Source organism: Cebus imitator, unplaced genomic scaffold, assembly GCF_001604975.1.
Source record: "Cebus imitator isolate Cc_AM_T3 unplaced genomic scaffold, Cebus_imitator-1.0 Scaffold102, whole genome shotgun sequence".
In the NCBI taxonomy this organism is placed as follows: domain Eukaryota; kingdom Metazoa; phylum Chordata; class Mammalia; order Primates; family Cebidae; genus Cebus; species Cebus imitator.
This window is the reverse complement of record NW_016107417.1, coordinates 3,590,737-3,612,380: the sequence shown is the minus strand read 5'-3', so window position 1 is coordinate 3,612,380 and position 21,644 is coordinate 3,590,737. Positions and strand designations below refer to the sequence as shown.

The following is a 21,644-nucleotide window of genomic DNA, read 5'->3' as shown; positions in this document are numbered from 1 at the left end:
ACAATGGAAGAATGTCTCAAAGTCCATTAGGTGCTGCAGGGGCTGTCATTCCTTCTCCTTTTGTGGTTTTCCAGTTACTTCAGACTTTCTAGTTCTAGGAGGCCATCCAGAGGTGTACGTGCGGGTCACCAGGTTGCCATGGCTCTACCTATGGTATGGCCTATGGTGCAGCCGTTCAAAGAGCTTTGCACTGTGGGCCTGTCCTCCCTCAGCTTGTTCAGGGATGCAGAAGAGGTGGGCAAGGAGGGAGATCATGGATTCCCAGTGGACAGACAAGGACACCAAAGACTGGATGGGCAAGGCCTACCGGAGGTTCCTGAGCAAGCAGAGCACTTGCTGGGCCTCTGGTGCTGGAGTTCTGGCCCCAAGCCTGGTAAACCGCAGCCCTCAGTGCAGGCCTCTGCCTTCTGTTGCTTTGGTAGGTAGGCACCTCTTGGGCACCCAGGCTTCCTCTGCAACCGCGAGGATGGCTGGGCGGTTCCCCTGGAGCACCGAGTGGTCACCAAGGCCCAAAGAAGAATGAGGCAGACTCTGAGAACGGTCCTAGCCCTCTCCCTGACCTCCTTATCCAGTCTTATCACCCTTTCCTGCTGCTCACCAAGGACCAGTTTCTCATTCAGGCAACACCTCAGGGTGGTGATTTCTCAGCAGTGTAGGGGGATGGAGTTCAGGGCTATAAAGAGTGTTGGGGCCCAGGGTCCTAGAAAGCGGGTCCAGGACTGCAGGCTGAGAACTTTTGGTCAGCATGCCAAACTCCTAGACTCCCACCTGTGCCTTGCATCCCAGCAGCAGGATTTTGAGCAAGAGATACTGTTCCAGCCAGCACATCGCAGGGCCCGAGGGGTCTGAAAGGTCCATCCAGGAAGGCTGGGGTGAGGTGGCAGCTCCAGGGGAGAACCTCTCCCCTTGTGCTTAGCCACTCCAGGACTGGCCCTTTAAACCCGAGACCATGATGTCACCACAGACAGCAAGGGACGGGAGGGGGACTGCAGGCCTGAGGATGGACTGCATTTCCCAGCAGCCTCTGATGAACCACGCCCCTCCCGGCAAGCACTGACTCATCCCAGGCTTTTAACTAGTCCAGTGCTGGTTTCCAAGGGGTTTTTTAAGTGTCGGGTGGTTCTGGGATTCCTATGGGAATGGCCTAGGGCATAGATGGCCCAGGCCGAATCTGTGGGCCTGGCATAGCACGCTGGGACTTCTTCCCGTCAATGTGTTGGCATCACCCCACTTTCCCGGTGCAAACTTCTAAGCCCTCCTCTTTCCCTCTGCAGCCTCCCTTCCAGAATCCAGGCTTCCAGCCCCCAGCTGAACCCCATCCCACTTTGCTCTCGGGCTTCAAAAGCTTCGGCCTTCGCCCCCCAAGTCTGCCCTCAAGGGTGTCCCCTTTGATCAGGCCGCTCACTTTAAACGGTGCGGGGACTACATCTCCCAGCGGCCCCGGGGCCTTCCTGACGCAGCCCCCCTCTTTCAGCCCGCGGGGAGGTGCGGGCCGGGCGGGGGGAGGTGACTTGATGTCATCCTGAGCAGCTGGGCGGCGGGTGCCGGTGCGCACGGAGCCGAGTCGGGGCTCCCGCTGTGCTGCACCGCGCTGGGTCGGAGTCCCAGGACTTCAGCGGAGATCTGCGCGCTGCGAGGGCCGGTGCAGAGCCCGCCGAGCGCCCGGTCCCGGCCCGGGGCTGAGTTGGGGGCATGCTCCAGTCCCCCCGGAGCCCAGGAGAGAACCCAGGAGCGCCGCCGCCCAGCCCCAGCTCCCCGAGCGGAACCGCTGCGACGGAGCCCTGAACGGCCGTCGCCCTCCCCACGGGCAGCCCCCGGGGATTGGCGACCGAAGTCTGGGTTTCTGAGAAGTGAGTGTCCCCCACCCCATGTGGTTTGGAGAACCAGGAAAGAGGAGCTGAGGTGGGGGAGGGTGCCGGGTTCTAGGAGCCGGGTGGCATGGGGACGGGGCCTCCAGTCTTGGGGTTGTCCCAAGTGGCCGGGGTTAGTGGAGCAGTGATGCGTTCCATTCTGCAAGGGGCAGGGATCGGGGCTCCATTCTGAATCCCGGCTGGCTTGGGGGATAGGCCCTATTCTAGGAGGGGTTGTTTTGGAGCCTTTCTATCTGAAAGACGGGAGGGACGTATGCAGGGTGCGAGGGGGCTGCACCCCTATTTTAGGGTCTGGGCAAGGATAGGAGGGAAAAGACCTGGACGCTCCGCGAAGCCTCTGGGCTCTCCTGAGGAACTGACGGGTTTCTCTCTATTTCTTGCTGACCTGACTGCCTGACCGTTTTCAAAACAGCCAGGGTGGGAACCCTAACTGGACTCTTCCGGACCCCCAGGAAGGACCTGAGGCCTGAGCCATCCTCCTTTCTGCTCTGCCTGCCCCCCAGGACTGGGCAGTTGCCAGAGGCCCTGGGGGGGGGCCCAGGACTGTGGTTGTGCCCCCCCCCACGCCCCGACAGGATGGGACCAAGTTAGTCTGTGCAGTCTTACCCAGCACCTCCCAGGCCCAGAGAGAACCCCCAGGGCTCTGAAAGCTCGACCTGCCACCTGACTGCTATGGAGACGAAGCTGCCCCCTGCAAGCACCCCCACCAGCCCATCCTCCCCTGGGCTGTCACCGGTGCCCCCACCCGACAAGGTGGACGGCTTCTCCCGCCGTTCCCTCCGTAGGGCCCGGCCCCGCCGCTCCCACAGCTCCTCTCAGTTCCGCTATCAGAGCAACCAGCAGGAGCTCACACCGCTGCCCCTGCTCAAAGGTGAGCTGGCTGCTGGCCACCGGGGGGAACCGAGCCCCCGAGGGGACCAACAGGGCCGTGGGGTGGGGTGGGAAGCAGCCGGCAGCTGCCAAGAGAGGGAGTTTGGATGGCCCCTCCAGGCTAGGGACTCCACTGTCAGAACAGACCCCAGCCCTCCAGCCCTCTCTCCTGCTGACGCATGGCCTGACTGGCCTGTCATCCTTGGAGGTGGGACATCTGAAGGTGGCACCACCCTAGGGGCAGACCAGGGCCAAGGGTGGGGCCCAGAGCCTGAGTTCCAGGGGGCCACTATCAGCCCAGCCAGCTGCCAGAGTCCTGGAGCAGGAGCTTGGCAGGGTTCCCTGGGATCACCACGTAGCTCCCTTCCCCAGCCCTGGGCCCATAGGGCCAGACTGGCCAAGCCTGAGGGCACTGTAGAGATCCTTGGCCCTGAACCCCTCCCCGCTTCTGGCCCTTAGAACAGGGTGCCACCCAAGAGGGAGGCAGTGGCTATTTGGGGCACCTGTGGAAAGCCCCTGCATCCAGGTTTGTGATCTTGCTTTAAAATCAGGCCACCATACTCTGAGCCTGGATAAGGGGGAAGAAAAACAACCCTCAACCCCTAGGAATGAAGGAAGGGACAGTTGTTTGCTGTCTGCAAGGAGCGGGAGATGGCACAAGAGCATGGAGCCTGGGGATGGCAGGGGCTGCCCTGCAGATTAGGAGGGTCCGCCCCACCCAGAGCTGGGGCAGCTGGAGCCCAGGCTCAGGACGCCCTCACCTCCTCAGATGTGCCGGCCTCTGAGCTGCATGAGCTGCTGAGCCGGAAGTTAGCCCAGTGTGGGGTGATGTTTGACTTCTTGGACTGCGTGGCCGACCTCAAGGGGAAGGAGGTGAAGCGGGCAGCACTCAACGAGCTGGTGGAGTGTGTGGGGAGCACCCGGGGTGTCCTCATCGAGCCTGTCTACCCAGACATCATCCGCATGGTGAGCACCTGCTACCCAGGCTCTGAGGGCTGGCCAAGAGGGTGTGTGAGCCCGGTGACTGTCCATAGGACCCCTGCATGGAGAGTAACGTTGCAGTTATCGTCTTGGCCTCCAGTCCACGTCTTCCTTCCCCTCCACCTGCTGCTGCCTGACACCCACTGAATGCCTCTGGGCCTGCCCCACCTCCACACCTTTGCTTATGCTTGCCGGAGGCCTGGAGTGCCCTGCCCATACCCCTTACCATCCATGGCTCAGGTGCCACCTCTCAGAGAAGCCGCTCTCAATGCCTAAGCTGGAAATCTCCCTTTCCCTGCCCAAAATGCCCGTAGACCGCACAGCTTTTGACCTTGTTCTCCTCACTGGATTGCACCTGCCTAGACGCAGGGATGTGTCTCATTCACCCTTGGGTTCCCAGCCCCTGGCCCAGGGCTTGCATGAACTAGGCATTCAGGTGATGATTGCCCAAGGAATGAACTGCTTGCTGGGGAAGGTGCTGAAACCAACACATTAGAAGTTTGAATGAGGGCCTGGTGCAGCAGCTCACACCTGTAATCCTAGCACTTTGGCCAAGGTGGGAAGATCACTTGAGGCAAGGGGTTAGAGACCAGCCTGACAGTGAGACCTCCTCACCACAAAATTTAAAAATTTGCTGGGCATGGTGGTGAGCTACTGTAGTCCGGCTACTCAGAAGGGCTGAGGTGGGAGAATCACTCGAGCCTGGGGGGTTGACGTTGCAGTGAGTCAAGATTGCACCACTGCACTCCAGCTTTGGCAACAGAGTGAGACCCTGTCTTGGGGAAAAAAAAAAAAAAAAGAACTTTGAATGAGGGACTCCCTGGCTTCTGCCTTCAAGGGCTCTTCCTTAATGAGCCCCACCTCTACCACTCAGATCTCAGTGAATATCTTCCGGACTCTGCCGCCCAGTGAGAACCCTGAATTTGACCCTGAAGAGGATGAGCCCAACCTTGAGCCTTCGTGGCCCCACCTGCAGGTCTGAAGGGTTGGGGAAAGCAGAGATCGAGGTTTCGGCAGAGAGCCAAGGCATGGGGAGAGGGCCTCCTTAGCCCCTAGACTGTTGGATGAGGACCATAGGGTGGAGTGAGTGGGTGAGGCTATTACTGAACTCACCTTTTTGTCTGTCCCCCTCCCCCAGCTGGTATATGAGTTTTTCCTGCGTTTCTTGGAGAGCCCCGACTTCCAGCCCTCCGTGGCCAAGAGATATGTGGACCAAAAGTTTGTCCTGATGGTGAAGTGGGGAGCCCAGGCTGGGTGGTACCACAAGGCAGGGGCAGGCTCTCTGAGGGGCCAGGGATAGGATGGAAGCAACCTGGGGTGGACCTCTCCCCTGACCTTGACTCTGGGTCCCACAGCTGCTGGAGCTATTTGATAGCGAGGACCCCCGGGAGCGTGAGTACCTCAAGACCATCCTGCACAGGGTCTATGGCAAGTTCCTGGGTCTCCGGGCCTACATCCGCAAACAGTGCAACCACATCTTCCTCCGGTGAGTGGCTGCTACCTGCCCAGCAGAGACCTGCCATTGTACTCCCGCCTGGGCAATAGAAGGAGACTGTGTCTCAAAAAAACAAAACAAACAAACAAACAAAAACAAGACTGCGGCAAAGGCTCCTGGGCTGCAGGGGCCCTCGTGGAACTTTGGTTTTCCAAGCCCTTTCTCAGTTGCGTATTACATAATACTGATTATACAAACCCTGTGAAGTCAGCAAGAATGGCTATTTATTTCCATTTTACAAATGAGGAAGTAGAGCCAAGAGAAGTGGTTTGCAGGGACTTGTCAGTCCAGTGGCCTGGGAGCTAAGTCTTTTGACCCTATCATGCCAGGCCATAAGGACCCAAAGAGAGATTCTTTCTGCAAACATGCATTGAGCACCAGCACCCACTGGGCATCAAGGCTCATGTGGCCTGGTAGTTGAGACCATGGCTCCTGAGGTATATGGCCTGCATTTGAGTTTGGTTCCAATGTTTGGTGAACTTGGGCAAATTACTTAAGTTTTTTCCTAGTTTGCTTGTCTTTAAAATGGGGATGCTGACTGGGCACGGTGGCTCACACCTGTAATCCCAGCACTTTGGGAATCCGAGGTTGGCATATTACTTGAGATCAGGAGTTCAAGACCAGCCTGGCCAACATGGTGAAACCCCGTCTCTACAAAATACAAAAATTAGCTGGACATGGTAGCATGCACCCGTAATCCCAGCTACTCAGGAGGCTGAGACAGGAGAATCACTTGAGCCCAGGAGGCGGAGGTTGCAGTGAGCCAAGACTGTGCCAGTGCACTCCTGCCTGGGTGACAGAGTGAGATTCCATCTCAAAAAATAAAATAGGATAGGATAGACTAGAATAGGGATGCTGCTTGTACTAACTCAGGTACCATCATCAAGGTGGCTTGGGGCCTTGCCTCCAAAGCACTCAGCATAACTCCTGGACTGAGGCCGGGACCCTGAAACATTGGCTGTTATTGTTATTAGCTACAAAGTGGGTGAGCCATGATCCCTGTCCTCCTGCACTTTGGAATCCATTAGATTCCCTGACTATAACATTGGGGTTGTTTCATTTAACCTCTGAGTCTTGGTTTCTTCATCCATGTGATGGATTTCATAAGCCCCATCTTCCTGGATAATGTTGAGACTTACATGGTACAGAGTAGATGCACTAAGTGTTTGTCATTTTCTTGGTTGACTGGCAAGAGAGCCTTGAGCTTGGGACTCAGTGGCAGAGGTGGCTGGGCTGAGAAGGGCATTTCAGTGGGAGGAGTGGATCTCAGTGGGGCCTGGTTTGGGATGTTGAGAAGGGAGCACAGCCTCTAGCTTGGGAGAGTTGGATGAGCATCCCATGTGGGTGAGGGTGCGTAGGCAGGATGCCTAAGGAGGCACTGGGCCTACCCTGCTTGCACTGAGCCCGCCTGGGTTCTTCTCTTGCAGGTTCATCTATGAATTTGAGCACTTCAATGGTGTGGCTGAGCTGCTGGAGATCCTAGGAAGGTGATTCTCCCTGGGCCTCAGCTGGAGCTCGATTATGGAAGGAGGGCCAGGTCACCTGAGCCCCCCTTCCTCTCTTCTGCCTCCTCCTCAGCATCATCAATGGCTTTGCGCTGCCCCTGAAGACGGAGCACAAGCAGTTTCTGGTTCGCGTCCTAATCCCCCTGCACTCTGTCAAGTCGCTGTCTGTCTTTCACGCCCAGGTGAGGCCCAGGCCTGGCCCCGCTGCAGCGGAGTTCGGGATAGTCAGTGACTCCTGGAGGTCAGATCCTCCAGGGAGCCCATCTCACCTTCGTCTTTAGAATTCTGTTCCATCAGCCTTAGAGAATTCCCACTGGCTCTTTAAGGCTAACCTCAGATATCAGCTCTGTGAAACCAGGCTTTTCTTTTTTTTCTTTTTTCTTTTTTTTGAAGCCAGGCTTTTCTTCTCTCCCCTCCTTAGGCAGAATTAAATTCTCCTTCTTCTATATTCCCAAAGATTTGGATACACAAATCTATTATGGGAGATTTTGATACACAAATCTTTTTAAAATTTTTTTGAAATAGAACCCCACTCTGTTGCCTAGGCTGGAGAGCAGTGGTATGAACATGGCTCACTGAAACCTCTACCTCCTGGGCTCAAGCAGTCCTTCCTCCTCGGCCTCCAGAGTAGCTGGGACCACAGACGTATGCCACCAGGCCTGGCTAATTAATTTTTTTTTTTTTTTGTAGAGACAGTGTCTTGCTATGTTATCTAGGCTGGTCACTCTTGGACTCAAGTGATTCTGCTGCCTCAGTCTCCCAAAGTGCTTGGATTACAGGCGTGAACCTCCGCTAGCCATATTACAGAACCTTTTGCAAAATGTGTAAAGATGAGTTTGTTGACTGTCCCTTCCACGAGATCGTAGTTGTATTCCCAGCACGCTGCGTGTGATGCCTGGTGCATAGGCAGGTGATAAATGCTTGATGAATAAGACAGTGACAGGCGGCTGGGCGTGGTGGCTCACGCCTGTAATTCCAGCACTTTGGGAAGTCGAGACGGGCAGATCACGAGGTCAGGAGATCGAGGCCATCCTGGCCAACATGGTGAAACCCCGTCTCTACTAAAATACAAAAAATTAGTCAGGCTTTGTGGTGCGCACCTGTAGTCTCAGCTACTCAGGAGGCTGAGGCAGGGGAATTGCTTAAACCCAGGAGGCGGAGGTTGCAGTGAGCAGAGATTGTGCCACTGCACGTCAGCCTGGGCGATGGAATGAGACTCTGTCTCAACAAAACAAAACAAAACAAGAAAGTGACAGGCAGTGGGTGAACAGTGTCTGGCATTCTGCCCTGGGCAGCAAGTCCTTGGCACCTGGTACCTTCCTGACCCATCTTCCGTCTCTCCACCTCTCACCCCTTGCAGCTGGCATACTGTGTGGTACAGTTCCTGGAGAAGGATGCCACTCTAACCGAGCACGTGAGTACCTCTGGGGGCTAAGGCAGCCTCTCACCTCTGCAGGCGTGACTCCTTTCTGTCTCAACTCCCACAGGTGATCCGGGGACTGCTCAAATACTGGCCAAAAACCTGCACCCAGAAGGAGGTATGAAGAAGGGCTTTGATGCCCACCACAGGGAGGCTGGAGGGGCTCGGCCTCTAGAAGGCAGTCAGGGTGTGTATGTGTGGGGCGAGATGTGAGCTGCTGCCCCTCTGTCCCTACTCCCTTCCCCACCTCACCCAGGTGATGTTTCTGGGGGAGATGGAAGAAATTCTTGATGTCATCGAGCCGTCCCAGTTTGTGAAGATCCAGGAGCCCCTTTTTAAGCAGGTGGCTCGCTGTGTTTCCAGCCCCCATTTCCAGGTATGAGGCAGGACAGGCGGGATGGGAGCAGGGTTGGCCTGGAAAGATTGGGTAGTTGACCTAATGCAGCTCCCTTTGCCCTCGGTTTCTCCTCCAGTCCCGGGTCTGGTAATGGGGAGATGCTGGACTTAGGGTCAGGAGACCTAGGGTGAAGCCTTGGCTCTGCTTTCCACTGGCTGAGGGACCTTGAGGAAATCGCTGGGCCACTCTGATTCTGATTAAGTTTCCTCAGCTGTAAAATGGGCCAACCATCTCTTCACAGGGTGGTGATGAGGATGGAAGAGATTGTGAGTGTAAACATGTGTGGTAAACTGAAGTGTACTCCAGAATGGGATGGAGGGCTGTTATCACTTTCTCCTTTTGCTAGTGGCCTTAGATTTCATTAGACTCGCTTTGGGCTGCAGCCAGGCTTCCCCGCGTCATCCCAGCTAGCTCTAACTCACGTTCTGCTGCAGGCATGTGCAGACTTCCTCTCGTTCTCATGGGCCATAATCCAGTGGAAGTCAAGTCTTCCTCACAGTGATTCTGGCACTTCAGTTCATTAAATACCTACACGTATAGTATCTCATTTGATTCTTCTAACAGCCTGTGGAGATAGGTATTATTAGCCCCATTTTACAGATGAGAAAACTGAGGCTGGAAGGTTAAATGCCTCTCCCAAGGTGACATGGCATAGTGGAGCCTGTAGTGGTTAGGATTCACCCCGCAGCATTGGATTCTGTATCTAGTGCTCTTTTCCCTTCAACAAGTTGCTTCCTGGGGCTCAGATGAGCCCTGAAGGTGGGATATGTGAAGGTCGGGGGGCCTGGGCTTTGAGGTAGTGATGGACACCAGACCTTGCATACAGAGACGCCACTGCCAGTCACTCACTCTGCCATCTTGTCTGCCCCAGGTTGCAGAGCGGGCTCTGTATTTCTGGAACAATGAGTATATCCTAAGCCTCATTGAGGACAACTGCCACACTGTGCTGCCTGCTGTGTTTGGGACCCTCTACCAAGTCTCCAAGGAGCACTGGAACCAGTGAGTGCCAGGCCTTGACCTAACTCACAGAAACTAGGACCAGAGCCAGCCAGTCCAGACCCTGGGGTTACTCCAAGCTGGAGAGCATCAGAGAAAGCGCCAAAAGATGGCCCCAGGGTGGTGAAAAGGACAGGGAAGTGGGCAGTGCTTGTGTTCGGTGTGGAATGCTATATTCGAAGGGCAGGGAAAGGGGGAGGTGGGCAAACGGAAGCTGTTTCATCTCCTTGTCCTTCCTTAACCCTGCCAAGAACCATCGTATCGCTGATCTACAATGTGCTCAAGACCTTCATGGAGATGAATGGGAAGCTGTTTGATGAGCTCACAGCCTCCTACAAGCTGGAAAAGCAGCAGTGAGTGTTGGGGGCTGGGTGTGGGGGAAGGGAGAACAACAGGGAGGAATGAGACCGCCCATGGCTGGAGGGAACCCAAGGACCACTCCAAACCCTATCTGATGAGATGCCACAAGTCCGCAAGTCTCTCCATGCTCCTGCCATCCTGTGCCTGACTGCCTGCCCGTGTATCTTCCCATCATTCTTCGAGTAGCTTGGACTTGTTCTCTCTGTAGCTTCCTACTCTTCAGCCAGAACCACTCAGAGCCCCACCCATCATCTTCTCCGTGACCGCAGGCTGGCATCAGTCTCTCCTCTCTCTCTTCCCTCAGCAGAGGGTTTTTATGGAGTCACTGAACAAAAATCGTTCCATGCCTTCCCTTTGCCAGTGGGGTGGTAGTGAGGGAGTCTGGACTGTGGTAGGGGGGTGGCCAGGAAGGAGAGCTGCCTCACTTTCTCTCCCCAGGGAGCAGCAGAAGGCCCAGGAGCGTCAGGAGTTATGGCAAGGTTTGGAGGAGCTGCGGCTACGCCGGCTACAGGGGACCCAGGGGGCCAAGGAGGCTCCCTTCCAGCGGCTTACACCCCAGGTGGCCACCAGTGGGGGTCAGAGCTAGACAGCACCTCAGAAGAGGAGAAGCTAAACCCAGAGCTGTCAGTCCCTCTATCCCTTCTCCTGTCCAGGGGCCCAGAGAGAAACACACCTACCCCTGGCCTTGCCAGAGTGGCTTCTGAGGACTCCCTGCCCGGCCCAGCTTTCACTGGGGGGAGAGGAGGAGAGGCGATGGTGGTCTTGGCAACAGAATGCTCAGCCCCTCGTGGCAGGACTTGACAAGGGCAAGCTTGACCAGGAAGCTGCCATCAGGGATCTTCCCCTGCCCCGCAAAGCTGGGCTCCAGGCTGCAGGCAGGCTCCCACCCTCTGCTCCTGGCCTTGGGCAAGGGCACTCAGCGCCTCGCCTGCCCCTGCCTTGGCCAGCACGAGGTCTTTCCTCATCACTATGGGGTCCATGGTCTATTTATTCTCTCCCAGCTCACCCTCTACAAAGACACTGTCCTGGGGGCACACTCCTTCCCTCCCTCGCTGTGTACTTCCTTGTCCCCTTTTTATTTATTGGGCAGGGGGAGGGTGAGGGCACAGGCAAGAAGAGATTCACAGTGTCCTGGGGTAAGGGGGGGGTCATAGTAATCATGGTCTACCCTCTTTCCCTGGCTGGGGGTAGACTTAATAAAGAGAGAAACTCAAGAACTGCTTGCTTTATTTAGGGTTAAGGGAAAAGAGGGAAGTAAAATGATGAAAGATTGGTTTAGAAGAGCCAGAGAGAGGCAGGGAAGAAGCAGAAACTCCCCTCTTCTCAGGAGGTGACAGTCACAAAATCTCATGAGGGTCAGAGCTGGAACAACCCCCTGTTACTTAAAAAAATTCCATAGCAAGTAACCAGCAGGGTTGGAGTTCCTTCCAGTTTTTGAATCTCAAACCCAGGTTTTCCCCATCAGAATGGCAAGCCCTGTGCCCCAGGGGAGGAAGGAGGGGAGAGGATGGGCTAGTAGCGTGAGAGGCGACACATGTCACACTGGCAGGCCCGGGCGGTGAAGATCTCGAGCTCCTCCCTCTGGCTCCCCACACAGTGCAGCTGTACTTTCACCTGCAGGAGGGGAGTCAGTGCTGCAGGCCCCTTTCTCAGGGTCTCCATCTCCCGCGTCTTCCTCCCACCCCAACATCCACCCACCAGGCTCGGGCCCTCCTTACCTTCTTCAGACCACTGATGGTGCAGCACTGAGAGACAGAGGTGATGTTGTGTCGGTAGCCACTGGCCACCAGCACAGAGTACCGAGAAGGGAAGGCGCTGGACTCACAGTGGCCCACACAGGCCTGTGCCACATGGGAGCCCTGGCAGGTGCCTTGGCGGTCACTTCGCACTGTCACATTGAAGGCTAGAGGGAGACAAGCAGTGGACGGCGCCTCTGCGAAGGTTCGCCTCGCCCCAGCTCCTGTCGCCTGTGCCTCAGCATGGGGCCCTCTAGGTTGCTGCCTACCCCACCGTCCAGTCTATCAGCTCTTCGCTCCCACCCAGAACCTCCACTCCTCCTAGTCCTCTGGTCCCAGAGGTACTCACGGTGCAGGTGGCAGCCTGGGATGGCTGCCTCTTGGCCCCAGTCTTCACTGACTGCCAGGACCAGCAGACAGAGGACCAGGGTTTGGGGGGACGCCATGAGCATCTGAAACACAGTGGGGAGATGTTTCTACGTGGGTGTGGAGGTGGGATGGTGAGTTCTTTAAATACTGCATTCCAGGTGAGTAAGCCAGGGCTGGCTGGTCTGACAGGTGAGGAGTGCCTGAATGGTGCTGCCTTTTCCTTACATCTACCTTTCTCTGTGTGTGCGTGTACAGGTGTGAGTGTGAGCAGGTGTCTCTGGATAGGACCTGTGTTGTCAGCCCACTGTGCAATGATTCTCCCTTCCCTGGAATTTCCTTCACCATCTGGAGCACAAACATCTTCCTCCCTCCATCTGCCCATCTTGGCCTGCAGGGCCCTCGTCCACATTCCCAGGCCCTCCCCAGAGCTTCTCTTGCCTCTGCGAGCTCACCACTTCCGAGGCCCAGGAACAGAGCGGCTTGCAGTTTTCCTGTGCCTCCCGCTGGTCTCCAGACTGGTGCTGGCTCTCCAGGCTTTTATTTGCCAGGTTTTGGAGCCACGCCCTCTTGGAGATCGGCTTTCAGGCCAGCCTCCCCTGCCTGAAGCCTCATTTCGATCCCACCTGGGGCATCTTGCTGTTTGAGGTGTGGTCCTTGGAGAGTAGCTCCTGCTGTTTTCTGCTTCCTTCTGTCCAAAAAGCCACCCACAGTCCGGGCCTGGAGAAGTCAGATGTGTAGAGAAACCCAGGAGCTGGTGGAGTGTGCAGCATGTGTGCAACTGATGACAGAGGGGTCAAGACTCTCGGCTGAGATGTGGGCACCTGGGTTATCTTCTTTGCTGTGTGACCTTGCACAGAACACTTCCCTGTTCAGGGCCTGATCACCCCTAACTTTATTGTCATTTATTACTATTATTTTGAGAGAGTCTGGCTCTGTCGCCCAGGCTGGAGTGTGTGGCGCTATCACAGCTCACTGCAACCTCTGCCTCTCAGACTCCCAGGCTCAAGCCATCCTCCCACCTTAGCCTCTTGAGTAGCTGGGACCATAGGCGCACCACTATGACCAGCTAACCTTTGTATTTTTTTGTAGAGATGGGATTTTGCCATGTTGCCTAGGATGGTCTTGAACTGCTAAGCTCAAGGGATCTGCCTGCCTAGGCCTCCAAGTGCTGGGATTACAGGCATGAGACACTGTGCCTGGCCACACCCCTAACTTTAAAACCACTAAATTCAGCCTTGCTGGCCTTTTTCTAACTGCAAAGGAAAGAGACTGGGGAACTCCTTCTTTGGGACCCTAACCCCTTCTTAGGGACAAGGGAAATTATACCAGTGGATGTCTCCTGAGATGTGCTTGGTGGTAGAGCCAGGGGGTTGCGGGTTGCTGTCTGTTTCAGAACTGCATGGCCACGGTGTCAGGTGGATGATTCGCATCCTGTGCTACGGAGTTATGTTCTGAGCTGGAGTGCCCCTCTAGCCCTGGAATAACAGGGACCTGACTCCTGAAAGGGCCTGAAGTCATCGATCCCAGCAAAGCTGATTGATTTGTCCAGCTCTGGTTTTATAGATGAGGCAACTAAGGCTCAAAGAAGGAAAGTCACTAGAAGTCACCCAGCTAGTTAATGTCAGGGCTGATTTCAAACCCAAATCTGTTGTCCATCCATGGTGCTAAACTTGGAGCAAGAATGTGGCAAGTTGGAAAAAGACCCCTAGGCAGCAGTGGCTAGAGGGGTTGGGGCAGGGTAGAGAGCCAAAGGAAGCCTGTGGTGGGTGATTCTGGGCAGCCCCCTTCAAGGTCACTGCCTCACTGTCCAGCTCAGAAAGAACAGGACCAGTCACACAGACTGCCAGAGGTAGAAGTAGAAGGCATTTTATAACTCACCAATTCTTACCCCCTCATTTTCTGGATGAGAAAATAAAAGCTCAGAGGAAAACAACTTCCCAAAGCTTCACTGTAAGCTAGTCAGAGTTGGTGGGCACTCACAGCTCCAGATTTGGAGCCGTGCTTCTTAGCAGCTTTGTAAAGCAGGCCATCTTTGGGAATAGTAAAGGCTATAAACATAATTTGAGAGGAATTAGTGTTACCAATGTCACTAATCCTTAAATCCCCACACTCTACGGTTTCCCAATCAGCCCCCCATCCCCTCAAGTCCTGGATCCTGGTTTGACGGGTCCTCTGTAACAGTCCAGCCCCTACTCTCTCACTCATGAGGGGCACCCTGTGAGTGTGACAGATGATCACCTCTGTTTAAAGCATTTGGGTGACAAGTCTCATTACCTTACAAGGTAGCCCATTGTAATATTAGACATCTCTCACTGGTAAAAAGTGACTTCTTTGTTGTGAGCTCAAACAAGTTTCCCTACATTTCCATAGATCATTTTGGTTCTCCATGGCCACACAAGGCTCTAGTGTCTGTTCCAGATCAGCCCTTTAGTTAAAGGCAGCTCAGGTGCCCAGGCCTTCTCTAGGGGTGCCAGCCTGGACTGACTTCCAGTTAATCTGATAAACGAATCTGCATTACTGTCAAACAGCTAGAGGGATAGAGAAGTGGGAAACATTTTGTCTATGGAGAGGCTATCATTTGGGGCCAAACTGGAACTGAGGAAGAGATCTCTTGGGTGAGCAAGGCTCAGGACAGTGAGTCTTGAAAGACCCTATTCCCTAAATCCTGGCACAGACTGACATACCCAAAGTGATCCTGTGAACAGTAACCAGGTAGACCTAGGGACGTTTCACGCATTTTCTCTGTATCTTGAGGGAAGAATTTGTTCTCTCTTATTCTGTTCCACTAAATTCAATCAATAACTCTGCATAAATAATTTATTGTCATTAGGATTCTAAGTGCTGAAGACAAAAGGCCTAAACTGGCCCTTAGGACATGAACATTTTAGAAAGTTCCATTCTTTTCTTAATGTTTTAAATTGGGAAACAAAATATATTATAAAGGGGCAAAGGACAGGATAAACCCACAGAGGACTCAGTATGGGGACCTCATTCCCTACGACTGAAGTGTCATAAGAAAAGGATAGAGTTGGAGGAAGAATGGCTCAGGAAGAGTCATTGCAAGAGATGATCCTCTTTCCAGCGCTGCATTTGGAAGGCTCAAGAGTGGCTGCTCTTCCTGAAGAAATATCGAATCGGGAAGAGAGAGCTGCAGGAATAAGAGCAGAGTAGGCTGAGACTCTATGAGGTCTCCTTCCCTTCTCCCCATTTCCCATTAGTGCTCCACTAGCTAGGGCATTTTTGCTCTGGGGAACCATTGAATGGAAATTCAAGACTGGAATGGCATTTGAAAAGGTACTCCAATTAGATTACACTCAGGAGGGGGAAATAAAGAAAGAGAATTGCAATGGGATGGCTGAGAGAGAGAAAGAGAGAGAGACATTTGTAACTATCCTCTGCAAACACAACCTAGATTCAGAGGGGAGAATGGAAATGTTTTGGTAACCAAATCTTCTAAATGGCTCAATAAAATAAGAATAGATTTTGTACAAGTTAATGTTTTTTGTTTGTTTGTTTGTTTTGAGACGAGTCTCACTTTGTCGCCCAGGCTGGAGTGTAGTGGCACAATCTCGGCTCGCTACAACCTCTGCCTCTTAGGTTCAAGCAATTCTCCTGCCTCAGCACCCCCTAGTAGCTGGGATTACAGGCACATGCCCCCATGCCTGGCTAATTTTTGTATTTTTAGTACAAATGGGGTTTCACCATGTTGGCCAGGCTGGTCTTGAACTTCTGATCTCAGGTGATGCACCTGCCTCAGCCTCCCAAAGTGCTGGGATTATAGGCATGAGCCATCGCCCCCGGTCCAAGTTAATGTTTATGGAGCTAGGCTTTATGCTGGACACATCAGGGTAGAGGTGAGTTGTATAAAAATGAGTAAGACACAGTCTTTACTAAATGCACAATTAGTCTCAGCCCAAAATCTCCTGAAACTGATAAGCAACTTCAGGAAAGTCTCAGGATACAAAATCAATGCGCAAAAATCACAAGCATTCCTATACACCAATAGCAGACTTAAAGAGAGCCAAATCAAGAACGAACTGCCATTCACAATTGCTACAAAGAGAATGAAATGCCTAGGAATACAACTAACAAAAAATGTAAAGGACCTCTTTAAGGAAAACTACAAACCACTGCTCAACAAAATAAGAGAGGACACAAACAGATGGAGAAACATTCCATGCTCATGGTTAGGAAGAATGAGTATCGTGAAAATGGCCATACTGCCCAAAGTAATTTACAGATTCAACGCTATCCCCATCAAGCTACCAATGACCTTCTTCACAGAACTGGAAAAAACCACCTTAAACTTCATATGGAACCAAAAGAGAGCCTGCATAGCCAAGTCAGTTCTAACCAAAAAGAACAAAGCTGGAGGCATCACACTATCTGACTTCAAACTATACTACAAGGCTACAGTAATCAAAACAGCATGGTACTGGTACCAAAACAGAGATATAGACCAATGGAACAGAACCTTGGAGGCAACGCCACACATCTACAACCATCTGATCTTTGACAAACCTGACAAAAACAAGCAATAGGGAAAGGATTCCCTGTTTAATAAATGGCATTGGGAAAACTGGCTAGCCACGTGCAGAAAGCAGAAACTGGACCCCTTCCTGACACCTTACACTAAAATTAACTCCAGATGGATTAAAGACTTAAACAGAAGATGTAACACCATACAAACCCTAGAAGAAAACCTAGGCAAAACCATTCAGGACATAGGCATAGGCAAGGATGACTAAAACACCAAAAGCATTGGCAACAAAAGCCAAAATAGACAAATGGTACCTAATCAAACTCCACAGCTTCTGCACAGCAAAAGAAACAGTCATTAGAGTGAATCGGCAACCAACAGATCAGGAAAAAATTTTTGCAATCGACTCATGTGACAAAGGGCTAATATCCACAATCTACAAGGAACTAAAACAGATTTATAAGAATAAACAAACAAGCCCATTCAAAAGTGAGCAAAGGATATGAACAGACACTTTACAAAAGAAGACATATGAGGCCAACAAACATATGAAAAAATTCTCGTCATCACTGGTCATTAGAGAAATGCAAATCAAAACTACATTGAGATACCATCTCACGCTAGTTAGAATGGCGATCATTAAAAAATCTGGAGACAACAGATGCTGGAGAGGATGTGGAGAAATAGGAACACTTTTACACTGTTGGTGGGAGTGTAAATTAGTTCAACCATTGTGGAAGGCAGTGTGGCAATTCCTGAAGGACCTAGAAATAGAAATTCCATTTGACCCAGCAATCCCATTACTGGGTATATATCGAAAGGATTATAAATCGTTCTATTATAAGGACACATGCACAAGAATGTTCACTGCAGCACTGTTTACAATAGCAAAGACTTGGAACCAACCTAAATGCCCATCGATGATAGACTGGACAGTGAAAATGTAGCACATATACACCATGGAATACTATGCAGCCATAAAAAACGGTGAGTTCGTGTCCTTTGTAGGGACATGGATGAACCTGGAAACCATCATTCTCAGCAAACTGACACAAGAACAGAAAATCAAACACCACATGTTTTCACTCATAGGTGGGTGTTGAATAATGAGAACATATGGAGGGGAGCATCATACACTGGAGTCTGTGGGGAAGGACAGCTCGGGGTGGGGAGTTGGGGAGGAAAACATGGGGAGAAACACCAGATATAGGTGATGGGGAAGAAGGCAGCAAACCACACTGCCATGTGTGTACCTATGCAACAATCTTACATGTTCTTCACATGTACCCCAAAACCTAAAATGCAAATAATAATAATAATAAATTTTAAAAAATGCACAATTAGGGCTTTTGTTCTCAATCTCATCTCCATCATCTATCCTAGACATAATTGAGAAGCCTGTGTAAGTAATCTGCTTTCTTTTCTATTCTAATTTCCCCTGAAAGACACAGTGAGCTGCTCTGAGCTGGATCTCCAGAGTCTGATGGCTGGATAGAAGCTGTCTTACCTTACAAACTCAATGAAGCCACTGCCTCCTTGCTCCTTAGGTGATGAGTTGTGCTGCAGCAGTGGGACAGTTGGCCCTGGCAGGCTGTGTCCCCACTCAGAATCTGTAAGGAAAACAATCAGGCAGGAACAAGATATTCGTCCATAGGTTGTTTTCATGTGAGTAGAAGGCAGAATACCCAGTATGAGCCAGAGGCAACCTCACACCAAGAGTTCTTTAAAGCTAGGTAAATTGTTTGTTCTGACCTTCCCAATTTCATCTCAGTTCAGTAATATGCTATTCTGACCTTAGAGTGTTTTTAGTCAGGCTCTGGGGATATTTACCCAGCTCAAGTTCCAGCCATGCACTCTGGCTGGTATGTCTTCACAGAGAATGACAAGTGGTTGAAGGACTCACTTGCTTACATCCCTGTTTCTGTGATAACGGCAATCCACATTGAATCCTCATGCTGGGTAAAAGATTATCAAGTAGAGAGGGCAAAAGCTTGATATGCATTCCCAACCCTTGCAAAGCATCCATCTGTAACTTCAGTATTTTTTTTTTGTAGATACAGGTTTTCACTAAGTTAGCCAGGATGGTCTTGATATCCTGACCTTGTGATCTGCCCCCTCGGCCTCCCAAAGTGCTGGGATTACAGGCATGAGCCACTGCTCCCAGCCTCTGCAACTTCGATATTAACACTAATGCTCCAAAGGGAAGAGATCATTCTCTAATAGCAGAAAAGGAAAACACAACCCTCCTAACTTTTCTTTTTTGAGACAAAGTCTTGCTCTGTTGCCCAGGCTGGAGTTATCTTGGCTCACTGCAACCTCCCCCCGGCTGCCCCCACCGCCCCCCGGTTTCAAGCAATTCTTTTGCCTCAGCCTCCTGAGTAGCTGGGATTACAGGTGTACGCCACCATGTCCAGCTATTTTTTTTTTTTTTTTTTTTTTTGTAGAGATGGGGTTTTGGCATGTTGGCCAGGCTGGTCTCAAGCTCCTGGACTCAAGTGATCCACCTGCCTCAGCCTCCCAAAGTGCTGGAATTACAGGTGTGAGCTACCACGCCAAGCCCTTTCCCAACTTTTCTATAAAGTTTATCATCTCACTTGGAAATGTTTTGAAATGATGAGCACAACTTTACTATCAGAAGCAGAGGAAAGGCATGCATTGCCTCCCTTCACTCCTTTCGGGAGCTGGGGGGCTTCTATTACTCTAGGACAGGCCCCCAGACCAGAGGATGGCTAACAGGCACCTTCACGGGAGCAAAGCACATTACCTATTGAGTGTGCCCAAACTCAGCTCTGTGCTGCTCTACTCATCAGAGAACTATGAGGGAAAGGGTGATTATTAAAGGAGAATAAATGGAAATTTCCCAGAACCTACTTTGTTTCTGGACATCAGAGATATCAGAGGCCAGAGTCTCCTGCAATCCTTGGTGGGTTTTTCTTTCCCTGTTCTGGTAGAAAGAAGACCAAGAAAAGTCTTAAACTTTACTCCTATACTGCATGGCAATCTAAATGCTATCTGCTGGAGAACTGATTTCACATCAGCACTGGGGCCTGGCTTCTGACTGCCTACACAGGTTCTACATTTCTTTCCATAGGACTGTCCTTTTTTCATTTCAACATCCTAACCACTGTCCCATTAAAACAATAAGATTTAAGAGCCAAGAATAAATCAAGCTGGGTTTAACTTATCATCCCATATTACTGAGTGCCTACTATGATCAAGGACAGAATACTGAAGTTTCAGAAATCAGGAGGACCTTAAATTTACCTTGGAGAAATGTATAATCTATGGGGCAAAATAGACATAAACTTAGTCAATTATAAGACAGCATGATGGCCAGGCATGATGGCTCACACCTGTAATCTCAGCACTTTGAGAGGCCAAGGTGGGTGGATCACCTGAGGTCAGCAGTTCGAGACCATCCTGGCCAACATGGTGAAACTCTGTCTCTACTGAAAATACCAAAAAATCAGTCAGGTGTGGTGGTGGGCACCTGTAATCTCAGCTAGTTGGGAGGCTAAGGCTGGAGAATCACTTGAACCCAGGAGGTGGAGGTTGCAGTGAGCCAAGGTTGTGCCATTGCACTCCAGCCTGGGTGACAGAGGGAGACTCCAGTTTTTTTTTTTTTTGTTTTTTTTTTTAGACAGAGTCTTGCTCTGTCGCCAGGCTGGAGCACAGTGGCGCAATCTTGGCTCACTGCAATCTTTGGCTCCCAGGTTCAGGCGATTTTTCTGCCTCAGCCTCCTGAGTAGCTGGGACTACAGGCACATGTCATCATGCCTGGCTAATTTTTGCATTTTTAGAAGAGATGGGGTTTCACCATGTTGGCCAGGATGGTCTCAATCTCTTGACCTCATGATCCGTCTGCCTCAGCCTCCCAAAGTGCTGGGATTACAAGCGTAAGCCACTGCGCCCAGCCGACTCTGTCTTAAAAAAAAAAAAAAAAAGTGTGATAAGACCACCCAACGAATCCATAGACAGTGCTTTCGTTGCTGAGGAGGATGTTAATGGAGCAGGTGTCATTAGTCAAGGAAGGCTTCACAGGAGAAGTGATATTTGAATGGAGCCTTGATGGATGAGTGGGATTTTGCCATAACAGGGGTGAGGAGATGGTCAGTCACAGCAAGGCATTCCATACAGGGACATGATGTATGAGGGCGCAGTGCCATTAAATAAATAGGATCAGCATGGCTAGAGCCAGGCATGGTGAAAACATGACTGTGGCATTAGCAGCCAGCACAATACAACACAATCTTATTATTTCTCCATGTGCTGCTGCTTTATTGAAATTTCTTTGTACTCTGAAGAGGACATTTTATAACCTGACTCCAGGCTCATATTTTTCCAGTAAACACCTTGATAGTCAGAAATATGGTTCTATTTTTTTTGGGAATCTCTGCCACTGGATACTCTTCCCTTTACCCAATCAGAACCTATGGGCTTTACCCGCCCAGCAGTGATGGAGCTCCTTGAGCTGTTTTGCTGGTGAAGAGTTCTTTTTTTTTACTTTTGGATATGCAGTTTACTGGATTTTTTTCCCATTAAAAAATTTTTATTTCAATAGGTTTTTAGGGAGCAGGTGTTTGGTTACATGAATAAGTTTTCTTAGTGGTGATTTCTGAGATTTTGGTGCGCTCATCACCCAAGCAGTGTATACGATACCCAATGTGTAATCTTTTATGCCTCACCCCCTTCCCACCCTTTCCTGCCAGTCTCCAAAGTCCACTGTATCATTCTTTTTTTTTTGAGATGGAGTTTCGCTCTTGTTGCCTGGGCTAGAGTGCAATGGCGAGATCTTGGCTCACCCCAACCTCTGCCTCCCAGGTTCAAGCAAGTCTCCTGCCTCAGCTTCCTGAGTAGCTGGGATTACAGGCATGCACCACCACACCTGGAAAATTTTTGTATTTTTAGTAGAGATGGGGTTTCACCATGCTGGTCAGGCTGGTCTCGAATTCCTGACCTCATGATCCGCCCACCTTGGCCACAGTGCTGGGATTACAGGTGTGAGCCACCATGCCCGGCCCAGTCCGTTGTATCATTCGTAAGCCTTGCATCCTCATAGCTTAGCTCCCATGGTGAAGAGTTCTAGAGCAAAGGGCTGCAGACTGTAAAGGTAGGCTCTGGGAGGCAGAGGCATGGCAAGTCTCTAGACAAGCTAGGACTAGGC

General features: G+C 51.4%; 3 protein-coding genes across 3 annotated transcripts in view; 1 reads left to right on the top strand and 2 right to left on the bottom strand.

Annotated features, from left to right (window-relative positions):
- Positions 1-2,281: 2,281 nt before the first annotated feature.
- Positions 2,282-11,109, top strand: PPP2R5B (protein phosphatase 2 regulatory subunit B'beta). The gene is made up of 13 exons (XM_017537152.2): positions 2,282-2,742; positions 3,511-3,707; positions 4,597-4,698; positions 4,861-4,953; positions 5,078-5,208; positions 6,645-6,704; positions 6,796-6,904; positions 8,083-8,136; positions 8,210-8,260; positions 8,399-8,518; positions 9,411-9,538; positions 9,787-9,888; positions 10,334-11,109. The coding sequence occupies exons 1-13, from the start codon at positions 2,544-2,546 to the stop codon at positions 10,479-10,481; spliced, it is 1,494 nt and encodes a 497-aa protein (XP_017392641.1). The 5' UTR covers positions 2,282-2,543; the 3' UTR covers positions 10,482-11,109.
- On the bottom strand, positions 11,106-14,690 carry GPHA2 (glycoprotein hormone subunit alpha 2). The gene is made up of 5 exons (XM_017537159.2): positions 13,889-14,690; positions 12,453-12,688; positions 11,981-12,083; positions 11,614-11,798; positions 11,106-11,509 (listed from the first exon to the last, which is right to left on the bottom strand). Exons 3-5 carry the CDS (start codon positions 12,081-12,083, stop codon positions 11,408-11,410), a joined length of 390 nt encoding a protein of 129 aa, XP_017392648.1. The 5' UTR covers positions 12,453-12,688; positions 13,889-14,690; the 3' UTR covers positions 11,106-11,407.
- A 109-nt stretch (positions 14,691-14,799) lies between these two features.
- Positions 14,800-21,644, bottom strand: part of MAJIN (membrane anchored junction protein) — a 30,926-nt gene continuing 24,081 nt past the window's right edge. The window contains exons 10-12 of the mRNA XM_017537155.2: positions 19,352-19,424; positions 17,988-18,090; positions 14,800-15,148 (exon numbers count right to left, since the gene is read on the bottom strand). Coding sequence (XP_017392644.1) covers positions 15,100-15,148; positions 17,988-18,090; positions 19,352-19,424 — 225 coding nt within the window. The 3' untranslated portion in view covers positions 14,800-15,099. The remainder of the gene's footprint in view (positions 15,149-17,987; positions 18,091-19,351; positions 19,425-21,644) is intronic.